Source organism: Chiloscyllium plagiosum, unplaced genomic scaffold (assembly GCF_037043375.1).
Source record: "Chiloscyllium plagiosum isolate Xiang-an unplaced genomic scaffold, Cpla_swu_hap1 HiC_scaffold_3, whole genome shotgun sequence".
Lineage (NCBI taxonomy): Eukaryota > Metazoa > Chordata > Chondrichthyes > Orectolobiformes > Hemiscylliidae > Chiloscyllium > Chiloscyllium plagiosum.
The window spans coordinates 59,586,683-59,603,401 of record NW_028270141.1 but is presented as its reverse complement, the minus strand read 5'-3'; the positions used below and the strand labels follow the sequence as shown (position 1 = coordinate 59,603,401).

The 16,719-nt window shown below is 39.6% G+C and overlaps 1 protein-coding gene across 1 annotated transcript in view; it reads left to right on the top strand.

The window, feature by feature from the left end:
- dnajc5ga (DnaJ (Hsp40) homolog, subfamily C, member 5 gamma a) overlaps positions 1 to 16,719 on the top strand; it is a 45,341-nt gene that overhangs the window by 12,549 nt on the left and 16,073 nt on the right. The window contains exons 3-4 of the mRNA XM_043682183.2: positions 2,062 to 2,275; positions 7,413 to 7,575. Coding sequence (XP_043538118.1) covers positions 2,062 to 2,275; positions 7,413 to 7,575 — 377 coding nt within the window. The remainder of the gene's footprint in view (positions 1 to 2,061; positions 2,276 to 7,412; positions 7,576 to 16,719) is intronic.

The window sequence follows — 16,719 nt, the reverse complement described above, 5'->3', positions numbered from 1 at the left end:
TTCCACTGTGATGCCAAGTACATTCATGCAAAGTATCTTTTCAAATCCTCTTGGCATTTCTTTGTTCTCATTGCTACTTCTCTAGCCTTCTCTTTCCAATGGTCCAGTGTCCATAGAGTCATAGAGATGTAAGTGTGGAAACAGACCCTTTGGTCCACGCCAACCACATATCCTAAATTAATCTAGTTCCATTTGTCAGAACTTGGCCCAAATCCCTCTTAAGCCCTCATATACGCATCCAGGTGCCTTTTTAAATATTGTAATTATATCAGGCTCCACCAGCACTTCCTCTGGTAGCTCATTCCAGACATGCACCTGTGTGTGATTAATTTGTCCCTTGGGTCCCTTTCTAAAATGTTTTTCCTCTCTCGTCCTAAACCTGTGCCTTCTAGTTCTGGGAACACCTCCGGCCCGCCCCATTGTGGGGGGGGGAGAGACTTTGTCTGTTTACCCTATCCATGCCCTTCAGCATTTTATAAATCTCATCAGGTCACTTTCCTGCCTCCACTCCAGGGAATATAACCCTAGCCTATTCAGCCTCTCCCAAAGCATAATCCCTCCGTACCTGGCAACTTCCTTTGTAAATCCTTTTTTTCTGAACCCTTTCGAGTTTCACAATATTCTTCTGATAGGAGGGAGACCAGGATTGCACGCAATATTCCAAAAATGACCTAACCAACATACTGTACAGCCACAACATGACCTCCCAACCCCATGTTCAATGCTCTGCCCAATGAACGAAAGGATATCAAACGACGCCTTCACTATCTTATCTAAATGGAACTCCACTTTCGAGGAACTATGAACCTGCACTCCAAGATCTCTTTATTCAGCAACACTTCCCAGGACCTTGCCATTAAGTAAGTCCTGCCCTGATTTGCCTTTCCAAAATGTGGCACTTCACATTTATTTAAACTAAATTCCATCTACCACTCCTTAGCCCATTGGCCCATCTCATCAAGATGTCAACTTTCCTCTCTCACCTATTTTAGATATCTAAACTAAAATCTTTTATATTGCTTGCTTTCTCTCAAATTTTATCATCTCCCCACGTATTGCATTTTTAGTTATTCTCTGCTGGTTTTTAAAGGTTCCCCACTAATCTTCACCACATTGCATGCTTTTTCTTTTGCTTTCAGGATATCCCTGACTCCCTTGTCAGCCATGGTCGTCCCGTCCGCCCGCCATATTGTGGTCATTGCCCCAAAGGATCCCGTCATCTTCAGCTCTCTCTTTATACCTTACCAAATCCAGAACTGCCTGTTTCCTGGTGGGCTGTTCCACAACTGCTGCAAAAATATCATTTTGTACATGTTCCATTAATTTCTTTCCTTCAGTTTCACTACCAATCTGATTTTTCCAGTCCACCTGCGTGTTGAAGTCCCATGATTATTGCAAGCCTTTTCTGTCCTCTGATTTTTTTTTTCCCCAACTGACTGCTGCTGGGAGGTCTGTACACACAACTTCATTTTTCCTTTGTGATTCCTCAACTTTTATTCACCCACTTGCTGGACTTCTGACTTCTTTCTATTGACTTAATTTCATCTCTTAACAATGAGACAACCCTGCCCCTCTGGCCATCTGTCTGTCTTTTTGATAAGATGTGTATTCCAGCATTGATTCCCTTAGAGCCTGATGACTGCAACATCATACCTGCCAATTTGTCCTACAAGCTCTGTCGCCTTGTTTAATATATTCATGCATTTAAGTACAACGCTCTCAGTCCTGCACCCTTATGAGCTATAAATAAATTAGATTCCGCACTTTTTTCATAGACTGTGTCATACTACTGGTTGTGGAAATTTTAAGAACCTCTAAGCACTTGCAAACTGCCCAGCACCACCCCCCTGCAGCTTTTCCAATGATTAGCCATGCAGCTGAACCCGCTGTTCCACTATTTAGTTGTGTGTCTAATGTGCTTGCTCTGTTGCTCTCTCCTTCTGTCTCTACAAATGCATCCTGATTTGCTCAATACTTATTTTTAATCATTGTTCCCTCAAAGATATCGTCTGTACCTAGTTTGTAATTTTGAAGCTGTTATCATTTTTGTCTTCCCACTAGAAAGCTTGCTCTCAAGTATCACCCAGACAAAAATCCAGACAATCCTGATGCATCAGAAAAGTTTAAGGAAATAAACAATGCGAATGCTATTCTGAATGATGATAATAAGAAACGCATCTATGATGAGTATGGTTCAATGGGACTGTATGTGGCTGAACAGTTTGGAGAAGAGAGTGTCAAATACTACTTTTTGATGAACAAATGCTGGTTTAAGGTGTGTTGCTTTTTACATCTATAATGATTGTCTCCATTTTTTTCTAAAAACCCTTTGACTAATCTGAAATGGTTCAGGTTTCCTGTCACTTAAATTATGATATTTTGCTGCATCAAAATGAAAAGAAGCTTATAACTGGATACACTTGATCCCTTTTACTATGGATAGCTTTTGGCCGATGTTGAACTATTTCTAATGAAATTACATTCTTTCTTTTTAAATAAACGACCAAAATTGTGCATGGTATTCTAAGTATGATCTCATCAACATTGGCTGTTGTCACTTTAAAAAGGTTATGTTGTCCTGGTTTTTTATTTTTGAAGAGCGGTTGTAAAGGCAGAGGTTCTGAAGTGGCTATGGGAGATGGTCTAAGTTAACAATCAGAGGAGCCCTTTAGGTTTGTTTTTGAAAATAGTTGTAACACTGGAAGCTGAGTGGCTCGTTCTCACAGATGAAGCTTTCTAGTTTTTTAGCTGTAGTGGTCAGAAGCTGATTGGGTCCCAGAAGAGTTAGACCTTCAGTAAAATGAATATTAGCTGCTACATTGTCTGAAATCTCTCTTGACATTGTTTCCTTCTGGATTGGAGAATTGCCTGTAAAAATGTGTCTGATTTTATTTATCTTTTGCCAAGGGCTGTGTTTATGGGATGTTATTATGTTGGAACAGTTAGTCTGTATTGGTACTGTCTCTATTATTAGTTTTCCAATAGTTATTCTAAATTCCTCTTTCTTTTGTATTTTGACTATGTAAAGCTGATTGGAGGCAGATGATCACAGGTAAAGGGATGGCTGGAAAATGAGGTAACAAGAATCCAGAGAAAGTATATTCCTGTGAGGGTGAAAGGGAAGGCTGGTAGGTATAGGGAATGCTGGGTGACTAAAGAAATTTAAGGTTTGGTTAAGAAAAAGAAGGAAGCATATGTCAGGTATAGACAGGATAGATAGAGTGAATCCTTAGAGTATAAAGAAAGTAGGAGTATACTTAAGAGGGAAATCAGGAGGGAAAAACGGGGACATGAGGTAGCTTTGGCAAATAGAATTAAGGAGAATCCAAAGGGGTTTTACCAATACACGAAGGACAAAAGGTTAACTAGGGAGAGAATAGGGCCCGCGCTGAAAATGTGTTGCTGGAAAAGCACAGCAGGTCAGGCAGCATCCAAGGAGCAGGAGAATCGACGTTTCGGGCATCTCTACTGAGAATCCTCTTGCAAGGATGCCTTCCTTGAAGAAGCTCTGAAGGACTCATGCCGAAACGTCGATTCTCCTGCTCCTTGGATGCTGCCTGACCTGCTGCGCTTTTCCAGCAACACATTTTCAGCTCTGATCTCCAGCATCTGCAGTCCTCACTTTCTCAGAGAATAGGGCCCCTCAAAGATCAGCAAGACGGCCTTTGTGTGGAGCCACAGAAAATGGGGGCGATACTAAATGAATAATTTGCATCAGTATTTACTGTGGAAAAAGATATGGAAGGTATAGACTGTAGGGAAAAAGATGGTGATATCTTGCAAAATGTCCAGATTAGAGGAGGAAGTGCTGGATGTCTTGAAATGGTTAAAGGTGGATAAATCCCCAGGACCTGATCAGGTGTACCCTAGAACTCTGTGGGAAGCTAGAGAAGTGATTGCTGGGCTTCTTGCTGAGATATTTATATCATTGATAGTCACAGGTGAGGTGCCAGAAGACTGGAGGTTGGCAAACGTGGTGCCACTGTTTAAGAAGGGCGGTAAAGACAAGCCAGGGAACTATAGACCGGTGAGCTTGACCTCAGTGGTGGGCAAGTTGTTGGAGGGAATCCTGAGGGACAGGATGTACATGTATTTGGAAAGGCAAGGACTGATTCTGGATAGTCAACATGGCTTTGTGCGTGGGAAATCATGTCTCTCAAACTTGATTGAGATTTTTGAAGAAGTAACAAAGATTGAGGGCAGAGAAGTAGATGCGATCTATATGGACTTCAGTAAGGCGTTCAAGGTTCCCCATGGGAGACTGATTAGCAAGGCTAGATCTCATGGAATACAGGGAGAACTAGCCATTTGGATACAGAACTGGCTGAAAGGTAGAAGACAGAGGGTGGTGGTAGAGGGTTGTTTTTCATACTGGAGGCCTGTGACCAGTCGCAAGGATCGGTGCTGGACCCTCTACTTTTTGTCATTTACATAAATGATTTGGATGTGACAGTTAGTAAGTTTGCAGATGACCCCAAAATTAAGGTGTAGTGGACAGCGAAGAGGGTTACCTCAGATTACAACAGGAGCTGGATCAGATGGGCCAATGGGCTGAGAAGTGGCAGATGGAGTTTAATTCAGATAAATGCGAGGTGCTGCATTTTGGGAAAGCAAACCTTAGCAGGACTTATACACTTAATGGTAAGGTCCTAGGGAGTGTTGCTGAACAAAGAGACCTTGGAGTGCAGGTTCATAGCTCCTTGAAAGTGGAGTCGCAGGTGGATAGGATAGTGAAGAAGGCGTTTGGTATGCTTTCCTTTATTGGTCAGAGTATTGAGTACAGGAGTTGGGAGGTCATGTTGCGGCTGTACAGGACATTGGTTAGGCCACTGTTGGAATATTGCGTTCAATTCTGGTCTCCTTCCTATCAGAAAGATGTTGTGAAACTTGAAAGGGTTCAGAAAAGATTTACAAAGATGTTGCCAGGGTTGGAGGATCTGAGCTACAGGGAGAGGCTGAACAGGCTGGGGCTGTTTTCCCTGGAGAGTCAGAGGCTGAGGGGTGACCTTTATAGAGGTTCTCAAAATTATGAGGGGCATGGATAGGATAAATAGATCAAGTCTTTTCCCTGGGATTAGGGAGTCCAGAACTAGAGGGCATAGGTTTAGGGTGAGGGGAAAGATATAAAAGAGACCTATGGGGGCAACTTTTTCACACAGAGGGTGGTACGTGTATGGAATGAGCTGCCAGAGGATGTGGTGGAGACTGGTACAATTGCAACATTTTAAGAGGCATTTGGATGGGTATATGAATAGGAAAGGTTTGGAGGGATATGGGCTGGCTGCTGGCAGGTGGGACTAGATTGGGTTGGGATTTCTGGTCGGCATGGGCGGGTTGGACTGAAGGGTCTGTTTCCATGCTGTACATCTCTGTGACTCTATAAATTTGTGTTTTGCTTAACTTTGAGTGGTTTGGTATATGTGTTGCATGCCTTTATTGGTCAGTGCATTGAGTATAGGAGTTGGGAGATCATGTTGAGTCTATGTAAGACGTTGTCTCGGTCACTTGGAATACTGCATGCAGTTCTGGTCTCCCTGCTATAGGAAAGATGTTGTGAAACCTGAAAGGGTTCAGAAAAGATTTACAAGGATGTTGCCAGGGTTGGAGGGTTTGAACTACAGAGAGAGACTAAATAGGCTGAAGCTTGTTTTACCTGGAGCGTTGAGACTGAGCGGTGACCTTTACAGAGGTTTATAAAGTCATGAGGGGCATGGATAGGGTAAATAGACAAGGTATTTTCCCTGGGGGGGGGGGGGGGGTCCAAAACTGAAGGGCATAGGTTTAAGGAAAAGATTTAAAAGGGACTTCGGGGGCAATCTTTTTATGCAGAGGGAATGAGCTGCCAGAGGAAGTGTTTGAGGTTGGTAAAATTACAACGTTTGGATGGCATTTGGGCAGGTATATGAATAGGTAGAGAGAGATATGGGCCAAATGCTGGCAAATGGGGCTAGATTTGTTTAAGATATTTGGTCAGCTGGGCAAGTTGGCCTGAAGAGTTTGCTTTCATGTTGCGTATCTCTGACTGTATGATCCAGTTGCATCGCATCTGAAACATTCACTTCATATCTCTGTTTTTAAAATAAGAAGTTACCTTCTCGGCTAACTTTAAAATATTTTGAGGGATATCTGGTCTGGTCCATAACAAATGGAATGCAAAAGTAGATATATTCTATTCTATAAATGGCAACCTCTCATACAGTTTCCTAATCACTTGCTGCAACTGATTAATTCATACCAATGTGTAAATTCTGTTTATCAAATATAAAATTAATGATATTTAAATTTGTTTCCATGCTTTGTTTGTTTTTGTTTTGTTCATTATGTAATGTAGTTGCAGAAATGTGTATGTAACTTGTTTCCTGTCAACAGAACCATATAGCTCATGTTTTTTTTTGAGCCCAACTTAAGTGAGTATCTGTCATGGAAAAGTTTTGTAATTTCTATCCCTTGTTTTATAATAATTTATGATCAGTGCATGGTGCTATTTCCTTTCACACATAGCAGCTCTGACAGGGGCAGACAACACCTCTAATCTGTGGCCTTGGTCGGCTCTTTGGTGCAGACCTTTGGGCCACTGTATAGAATGGGGAGAGGTTGCAAGTTGAAGGAGGTTGTGCATGGTCTCAAATCAATACAGGTTAACCCAAAATGGTCCAATCAAGTTATTTATAGTAAAAGATATTAAAACAAATCTAACAAAACATAGTGGGATTTCAGATCGCAGTAAATTAAGTTTTGGGCGATCTGCCACCCTGTCTCCTCCTATCCTTTGTCTTCCACTGATTTACATTCTTTTTTGTAGAAAATCTTTTTTGTAGAAAAGTGTACTGGATGATGAAAGGACAGTTTAAGAAGTTGGACTAATTAAATTGATAGAAGATGGAAATGTGGGCAAAGTCAGGAAAGATGGATTGCATGAAACTGAAATATTTGGGCACTTCTTAATTATGACCCTGCAAAACCTCATTGCAGAGGTTTTTGAAAGTCTGAAATTATTTTGTTCAGTGAATTCATGTTGACAGTTGGATATACCACTAGCAATATTTTTTTTAAAGCAGTGCAATAATCATTTAATGAAAGTAATTATGTTTGAATGTGAATATTTTGAAATATTAGAAAATGACCTAAAACTGAAATGCTTTTAATCAAGATTGAATTTGAAATTTAACTGTAAACATCATAATGTGACAAAACCTTCTGTTTTATTTTGTTGCAGTCCTGACATTTGATTGAAGACCTGTTTAATATTTGATCTGAGATCTCATTGATCCCAGCAGACTCTATAGTTTTTTTTTTAAGGAATGTCCAGTGATGAATGTTAAAAGTTGGTCAGTTGCTATATTTGCTTTTTAATGTCAGTGCATGTTATAGTTGGAGTGTTTTTCTACAATAATTTTTACATTATGTGGCAGGCTCTTCTTGTATGTTGTGGCATTATCACTGGATGCTGTTGTTGCTGTTGCTGTTGCTTCTGTTGTGGAAAATGCAAACCATCAGGAGAAATGGAAGATTACGATGTTATTAATCCTGAAGACCTAGAGGCACAGATTAGAGCGGAGCAAGGTGCACATGGTGGTGAGTCTATACAAATGGACATTATTTGTTAGCTGTTAATTGATCTTTGATTTATAATTTACAAGGCAAATTATTTACACAAAACTTATAATCCAATTTAGCAAGAAGGCTTTTTAAAAGAATATTGCCAAATGAATTCTTTGTTTAAAATTAGCTAAACCTTTTTCTTTGTCTTGTATCATCTGAGCTGTAAATAGTACATGTCAGTTCAATATGCTTAATAATCAAGTGTATTAATCAGTTTTTGAAAATGTTAAATACCATGTTTCAAACACTGCAAATAGTTTTATATAAGGCGTATCTAATGCCTACCAAATGACAGTTTCTTTAGTTCTGGTCTGTGCCTTAAGTTGGTGCAATAGTTTTTGTACAAAAGTGCCAAGATTTTTGTTTCAGAATGGGACCCATGAGCTCAGAATAAATTCTTCATACTGTAAATCATTTCACTGCTTAATGATAAGGTATAATGTTGTACTCAAATCAGTTTTGCATTACTGACCTGTAGGTTTTCAAACATGTGTTTTAAAGCAGGCATGGCATTGAAGATTTTGATTGATATTGCCAATGATGGGGTAGAATATTCATTTTTAATTTGTTTACTTCAGGTGACAACATGTTTCATAATTAAATTCATTGAAACACATGTGGTAAAATTACTTTCAGTTCAGCTCTTACTAACAGTTAACATTAGACATTTAAATTTGAGAAAATAAAGCAGTTAATATTTGAGCAGGATCTGTGTAATTCTACAGATTGGTATATTAGCTTCAATTTTTTGAGGGGGACATAATATTAGACAGTAAGGAAGGTGAATGCAATTTTTTTGCCACTAGGCACAGTTAAATGGGTTCTTGCTAATGGCCAAGGACAAACCTGGATGAAGGTGATGAGTAATAATCAAAACTGGAGTAAGGAATGAATAGCCCATTCATTAGAATCTTTAGTTTAGAAAGCTTCTCAAAATATTTGAAGGTGAACCATTGAAAAGACTTCTGAGAAGAAACATTTTGTCACTCAATTTTAAATGAATGTCTTTTCACTGTTAAAATGTTTGAACAATGGTTTGTAGTGTAACAATTTTGCAACTCAGTGCAAGCATCATATGAGACTGAGTTAAAGACAGAATAATTTTTAAGTTTTGCTTCTTTGGCCTCATTCTCCCTTTTAATAATAGAATTCCTAAGCTTCGTATTCTGAAAATTTCTACAAATGTTTATTGTTATTTGAGCAATAATGATCACTTTTCCACATTTTGCAATATCATCCTGAGTGCAGGTTGATTCAGTATATTTAACAAATAATAATGGCCCCATGATTTGTGCAAAACTTAATTGTTTCTTTTCAAATCCTCTGATTCTGATATCAAAATAATATGTCAAGGACCAAAATTGCACCACAGAGACCAATATAATACCGGTTTTATTTCCATTCAAAAACCTTTAACTTATACTTTGAGCATGGTCACATAAATTCAGACAGCGTCTTGCAATACTAATAGAGATCTATAACATATCGCCTTTTTATAGCCAGAAACTAATGGAATTTTAATTACTTAATCTCTTATTCATTTCTAATTGAATGCATACACATTCAAAATTGGATATTTTCAAATTCCTAACTCTGGTGAGTACAAATGTTTCCAAAACTTTGGGACTTAATTCCCATGATGCAAAAATAAATTCATCAAAATATAGCACAGCATACTAATTTACAACATCTTAATTTGCTAAGAACACTATGCGAGTATTAGTTACGTGATTTTGAATACACTTCCATAATTTTTGAATCTGTTGGGTGCACAAACTGACCCGGATTTCGGCCTACCTCAACATCTTTGTTGTAAAAACTTGAACCTCGTTCCAGGTTTTGTCTTTAAACTTAATTATTTGTTTTCATTTGATCTTTTGCTTTGCTTTAAATTGTTAACTTGTCCACTGTATCTTAAGGAAAGAGCAATATGCTATGTATGTTTGAATGGATTAAATGGCCCCAAAGTATTACATTAATCTCTTGAATATCTTAATCTGAATTTAGAAGAAAATTGAAATTTTTGGCTCTTTGCTCAACAGTGTAATATGGACTAAATAAAAGTACTAAACTTTTGTGTAGTTTACTCTTACTATCTTATCAATAAACACCACAATTCTTAACTGCCCTTTTTTTTTGTTATAGGATGGAAAACTTTTAGTTTAAATGAAACCTTTCATTTGGTTCTGCTTTCTATTACTAATTGCCAAACTATACAGGATTTACAAAGTTACACTTGCCTATACATGCCAAAGACCAGTAGACCTGTATTCCCTATAGTTCCATCTCTTCATGGAAGAGGGCAACATGGTGGCTCAGTAGTTAGCACTGCTGCCTCTCAGAACCAGGGATCCAGGTTCAATTTCAGCCTCTGGCGACAGTCTGTGTGGAGTTTACACATTGTCCCTGTGTCTGTGTGGGCTTCCTCTGGCTGCTCCGGTTTCCTTCCACAGTCCTAAGATATGCTGATTAGGTGAATTGGCCATGCTAAATTGCCCATTGTGCTCAGGGATGTGTATGTTATTAGTCTGGAGTAAATGTAGAGTAATAAGTTAGGGGAATGGAAATGGGAGGGTTACTCTTCAGGAGGGTCGGTGTGGACTTGTTGGGCTGAAGGGCCTGTTTCCATACTGTAAGGATTCTATAAATTCTTAAAATTTTGTAGCGTTGTCTGAAACAACTGGCATGACATTATTTCAGTTCTCCATTGTTGGAATTATGTAGTTCTATTTTATTGAAGTTTTTGAAGTCTATTAGAGAAAGTATCATATTAACCAGTATTTACAGCACCATTTTAACAGTTACCAATTTCAAAGCTACTCATTCATGGTTAAACTTCAGCTAAATAAAGACTTAGATTTGGGCTGCTTTTTGCACAAAATGTAACAATGGAATTACAATCCTATGGCTGAATAAGAAGGTCATTATTTCTTGGAAGATGATAGCTGAGCTGGCGATGTGGTTAGTGGACATCTTTATGGTATGTTTTAAAGAGGATTATAGGAGTTCTTGGATAAGCCAGGAGAAAGTGAAAGAAAAGTCTCATTTAGCGAATGTAGCAGAAGCGATGTCAGTACAAAGCATGCAGGTACAGCAGGTGGTGAAGAAAGCTAATAGCATGCTGGCCTTCATAACAAGAGAGCAGTAAGAATTAAATGACCATACAAGTTAGGCAACCTCTAGGAAACCAATATCAAATAATTTCAGCTCAGATAGTTTTGTTTAACATTTCTGTTAAAGTACACTGAAAACTAGTCCACCTCATCAGGTTTAGAGTGGTGCTGGAAAAGCACAGCAGGTCAGGCAGCATCCAAGGAGCAGGAAAATTGATGTTTCGGGCGGGAGCCCTTCATCAGGCTGGAAGCCTCAGGTGGAGAATTAAATGGGAGGAGGTGGGGCTCGTAGTTGAGAGTGCAATGGGTGGATGGAGGAAATGTGATATATTGGAGCGGAGTGTGGAGCAGATAGGTGGGAAGGAAGATTGACAGATGGGACAGGCCATGAGGATGGTGCTGAGCTGGAAGTTTAGAACTGAGGTAAGGTGGGGTGAGGGGCGATGAGGAAACTGCTGAAGTCCACATTGATGCCCTGGGGTTGAAGGGTTCCGAGGCAGAAGATGAGGCGTTCTTCCGCAGGCGTCGGGTGGTGAGGTTGTGTCAGTGGAAGAGGCCCAGGGCCTGCATGTACTCGGCAGAGTGGGAGGAGGAGGTTGAAATGTTTGGCCATGGGGCGGTGGGGTTGATTGGTGTGGGTATCATGGAAATGTTCCCTGAAGTGCTCTGTGAGAAGGCGTCCATTCTCCCCAATGTAAAGGAGACTGCATCGGGAGCAACAGATGTAATAAATGATATTTGTGGAAGTGTAGGTGAAACATTGGATGGAGGTGAGGGGGGAGGCGTGGGCGCAGGTTTTGCAATTCCTGTAGTGGCAGGGGAAAGTGCTGGGAGGAGGGGTGGGGGGGCGTGGACCTGACCAGGTAGTCACGGAGGGAACAGTCTTTATGGAAAGCGGATATGGGTGGGTGCAGGAAATGTATCCCTGGTGGTGGGGTCCGTTTGTAGGTGGTGGAAATGTCGGTGGATGATGCGGTTTTTGTGGCGGTTGGTGGCGTGGAAGGTGAGGACCGGGGGATTCTATTCCTGTTGCATTTGGAGGGGTGGGGTTTGAGGGTGGAGGTGCAGGTCATCAGGTGTCAATAAAATTTAGTTGGATCTACACTTGAATGATATTTTGGAGAGAAAAGACATTACTTACAATTTTCAAGTTTTGAAACAAGGAATTTGAACTTTGGAATGCACAGCAGTTTTTGACCTGAGCTGCTTTTGATAGATCAGGTGGCTTTGTGCATGTAACCAGTTTGAAAAAGGACCTCTCAGGTAGTAATCTCAGGATTGCTCCACGTGTCATGTGCTACTAAGGCTAGAAACTGAGATGTAGCCACATGTTCAGTTGTGCCAAGGAGCCACATTGGGGAGGGCTTTAGATATGTGGACCATGGGGTTGCCTTCCAAGGAAGGTGGGAGCTGTACAAGAAGGATCCATTACTCCAAATTGGCACTGGGTCATGATAGTGTAAAAGCTTTTTACTGTGTAATGTTCAACATTAAAATATGTGACAATAAAATTATTCATTATGAACTATAATCTGCTTATTGTTTTCATCTTTTGAGCTGGACACTATCCCTTTTTGTTTTTATACCTGTGTGCTTATTGTCTTTATTATCTTTTTGGAGGTTTTTAAATTAACCAACTTTCTAATCTGACTGTTCCGAGAAGTTATTACACACCAGTGAAACAGGTGGCCTTGGGGTACCTACACAATTGCACCACAAAAGCACTTATCATTTCAAGGGTTATTAGATAATTAAATTGCTTTCTTACACTCAAGAAAGCCTTGTAATCGACTTCTAAATGTTTCTGATCATCTAGTTAACATTTTCATTAAACGTGTAGCTTCATGTAGGGATGGGGGAGTGGTTTGGATCTTTATTATCAACTGAGGAAGTTGGGAAGAGTTAATGAAGACATCAAGCTAAGTTACCTTAATGCTTTCTGCATCCTTCCCTTGAGTAGCTACTTTTTGCCACATTCCAGTCCCATAAAACCTTTCTTTAAATTAAAGAACATCGGAAAATTAACATTAATGTGTCTACTACCTAATTAGCAACCTCTTTCAAAAATCCTAGGATGAAATTCATCTAGATCTAGAGACTAGTTAGTCTACAGTTCTGTCAGTTTGTTTAGTGTCAGTTTGCTTCGTATCACTTGTGATTTATAATTTTGCTGAGTTTCTACTTCCCATCTACCTCTCTGATTTACAGCTTGGAATGGTTTTTGTATCCTTTATAGTGAGGACAGAAGCAAAATATTTGTTCCCTTCATCTGCCACCTTATCGACTATTAATTTCTCATGTTAAATTTCTAGAGAGTGAACATTTTTTTTCCTTTTTTTTTCTAAATACCTGTAGAAATTCTTGCAGACTAATTTTACATTCCTAGTTAGATTCCTCTTGTACCCTAACTTCTTCCTCCTGATTAAACTAAGTTATATTTCTGCTATTATTTATATTCTGACCAAACATCTGACCTGCTGTTCCTTTGTTTCGTCATATGCTTTTTCTTTAAATTTGATTCCCTACTGTTTTGGTTAACCACTGATGTTAGGTCCTTCCAATATAATTCTTCTTTATATTCTTATCTCTTTAATTTGAAGTATACGTTTCTACTATATCTATTGATCTATCTCTCTTAATCTAGTATACCAGTCAGCTAGCTCAGCTTTCATATTCCTTTATTTTGGTTTAAAATACTAGTTTTAACCCTAATTCACTTCCTTTTAAATTGGATGTAAAATTGTCATATTGTGGTCATTTGATACCCAAGGATGCCTCTACTTTTGAGGTCTTTAATCTTTGTCACATTATATGATACCACCTGATCTAACAAGCCCCCTGATTGGTTCCAAAATGTGCTGCACTAAAACAATCTTGAAAGCATTTTATTGACTCATCCAGTCTGCTGCCAATCTGATTTATTTCTTTGGATTTATTAAAGGTGCTTCTGATTATTGCTATTACTTTTATTACAAGCATTCAATATTTTATCTTGTGTACTTTTGTTCCACATTACAGGCCTTCTAACATTAGCTACAGGCCCACCCCACTCGTGACTTATTTTGCTTAAATACCTTATTTTCTCCAAAACTGATTCTGCATCCTGATCTCCTAACTATTGCATGCATGCCATCCTTAAGTAACCGCATTACACCTTTACCCTTACCTAATTTTTAATTTTTTCCATACTTTAACTGTAATGTCATCTGTGACAAGACCATAAATCATATTCATCCTAAATTAATACCGTTGTTTTTTTAATAAACTGTAATCCCAACCATTACAGTCCAATTTGTTTTTTTAAAACAGATTATATTCCAGATTATTAATTCAAATTTCCAGTTTTGGGAAAATATGGGTTAAGAAAAGGAAATGTGCATTGACTGTCAAACATAATTTGCATTCAACACACTTGATCTAGTTATCTGAAGTTGTAAGAGGGGTTGTTGAGCATTATTATGGGTAATAGTTATGTAGTCATGATTTGGAGGTGCTGGTGGTGTACTGGGGTTATAAAGTTGGGTCTCCAACTGGCAGTATTACTGGAAATTTTGGATAGAAAGGTCAAGCAGTAATTGCCACCTTGTAAAGACGCACATGCAGATACAGGCATGCATGTGTGCACACACTTGCACACAAGCATATGTGTACACAACTTATCACCACTACGCTGTCTCTTCTCACAGTGGAACCATGACAATTTCCAAGCCTTGAAGTGGGGGAAAATGTTTGAGAGACACTGCCTTAAAGGGTATAGAGCTGATTTACAGGAACAGTATTGGGAATAAGGCCATATTGGAGACTAACAATTGCAAGAGAATAGGATAAATTCTCAAACAAGTCACTTTCACGCGGCTAAAGGCAAAGAGCAAGGCCTGAGCCACTTGGATTCCTCTGCACAGGGTGGGTAAAGCTACCCTGGATTAATTCATGCCTTTTTATGTTACTGTATAATTCCATCCTATTTAAAAAGCTTCAAAAATTGAGATATTTGAGATTAAAGTCGTCCGAACATATTGCCTAAACCTGTTCACACTGTTGGAATATCCTCCCTTCCATTGATGTGAATAAAAAGTCTCCCATATAAACTTTGCGGCGAAACAGACTTAATATTGAGATCAATGACTCTTCTTCAGATCTTTTATTCTTTTAATTCTTTCTCCAATTTGCCTATTGGACCAATAGACCCACATCAGATGCCATATCACTTGCCCTTCACTCCTCCCTAGAGCATCTTAACACCAAGGACAGCTATGTAAGAATCCTACTCATTGACTAAAGTTCAGCCTTCAACACTATCATCCCCTCGAGACTGATTGATTGATTACTAAACTTAGTGATCTCGTACTAAACCGCACTCTCTGCAACTGGATCCTCAGTTTCCTGACCTACAGGCCACAACTGGTGAAGACTGGGGACAATATTTCATCTTTACTGGCACAGGAGCCCCACCCAGGGGTGCGTCCTCGAGCCCCTACTGTACTTGCTGTATGCCAGTAACGGCATCCCCAAATATCAGACTAATGCTATTTACGAGCTCGCTGATGACATCACCATAGTCTGTTGAATCTCAGGTGGCGACGAAACAGACTACAGGCAGGAGGTGGAAGACCTGGAAAAATGGTGCACTGAGAACAACCTAGCTCCGAATGCCAGCAAAACCAAAGAACTCATTATTGACTTTTGGTGGGACATTATTCATGCCCCCCCTACATATTAACAGCACAGAGGTGGAGCGGGTGGAGAGTATCAAGCTCCTGGGAGTGGTTATCAACAATAAGCTTTCTTGGACTCTTCATGTGGACACACTGGTTACTTAGGCCAAACGACGTCTCCTCTTCCTCATGCAGCTGAAAAAATTTGGCATGAGGGCAAATACTATTGGCGACTCTTGTAGGTGCGCATCGCGAGTATTCTGTCCGGGTGTATCACTACCCGGTATGGCAACTGTACCATTCAAGATCGGAGATGGTTACAGAGTGTGGTGAACCCAGCCTGGACCATCACAAAGGCCAACCTCCCATCTCTAGAAACTATCTGCTGTCAAGGATAGGCTGCCAGCATTCTCAAAGATCCTGGCAATGCTTTTCTACAACCTCTACAGGAGAAGGTACAGAAGCCTGAACACCCGCACCAGCTGGTTTCGAAACAGTTTCCACCCTACTGTTGTTAGAATGCTGAATGGACTCTCAAACCCATAGCATTCGCTTGTACCTGTGTTTTAGTTAGCCGCTGTTTATCTATTATTTACCTATCTATGCTATTTAACTATAAAATGCCTCTATTGCTCGCAAGGCAAGGCTTTTCACTGTGCCTTGGTACACGTGACAATCAAATCGATTCAATTCTCCTTCATCTTTATCAAGTTTTCCCGTACATGCATCTGTTCCCCTCAGTTGTTCCTTGTGGTAGTTAATTCTACTTTCCAGCTAAATTCTATATCTCTGTCACACTTTGCTTAGTGGATCTCATACTGCAGAATGAGAGCTGATCTTTAAACTTGGCAAACTGATGAGAGGCACTAATCTCAAACTGCCCTTGAATGCATAGATTTTCCTTCACAATGTTGCTCTATAAAGCTGTGGAAGCCCCATTGTAAAAATCCCACAAATTAAATCCGTCAGCAATATAGGGGAGTACAATGGATTTATTTCTTTAACAGAAACTATGAGCATAATTGCTGTTACACAAAGAATTTCTCTGCATCCATATGGGTTCCTGAATTCTAGAGAGGCATCTTTTACACGTCAAGAGCTTCACTGAAATCCATGCAGAATTACTAAACTAGATGCTGTGGCCAATGCTGTCCCTTTTTGCATCCATACATGCCACCTCATTCCTACTATATAATTATGTAGTAATATGAACCCAGTTCCAGGATATTGCCTCCATTTATCTACCATCAATATATCTGTGCTTTATGGGATGCCACTGGCCTTTTTCCTCCTCTAAAAGTAAATTCTGGATGCACCTGGTCCTCATTAAAACAAAAGCATCAGCAGTT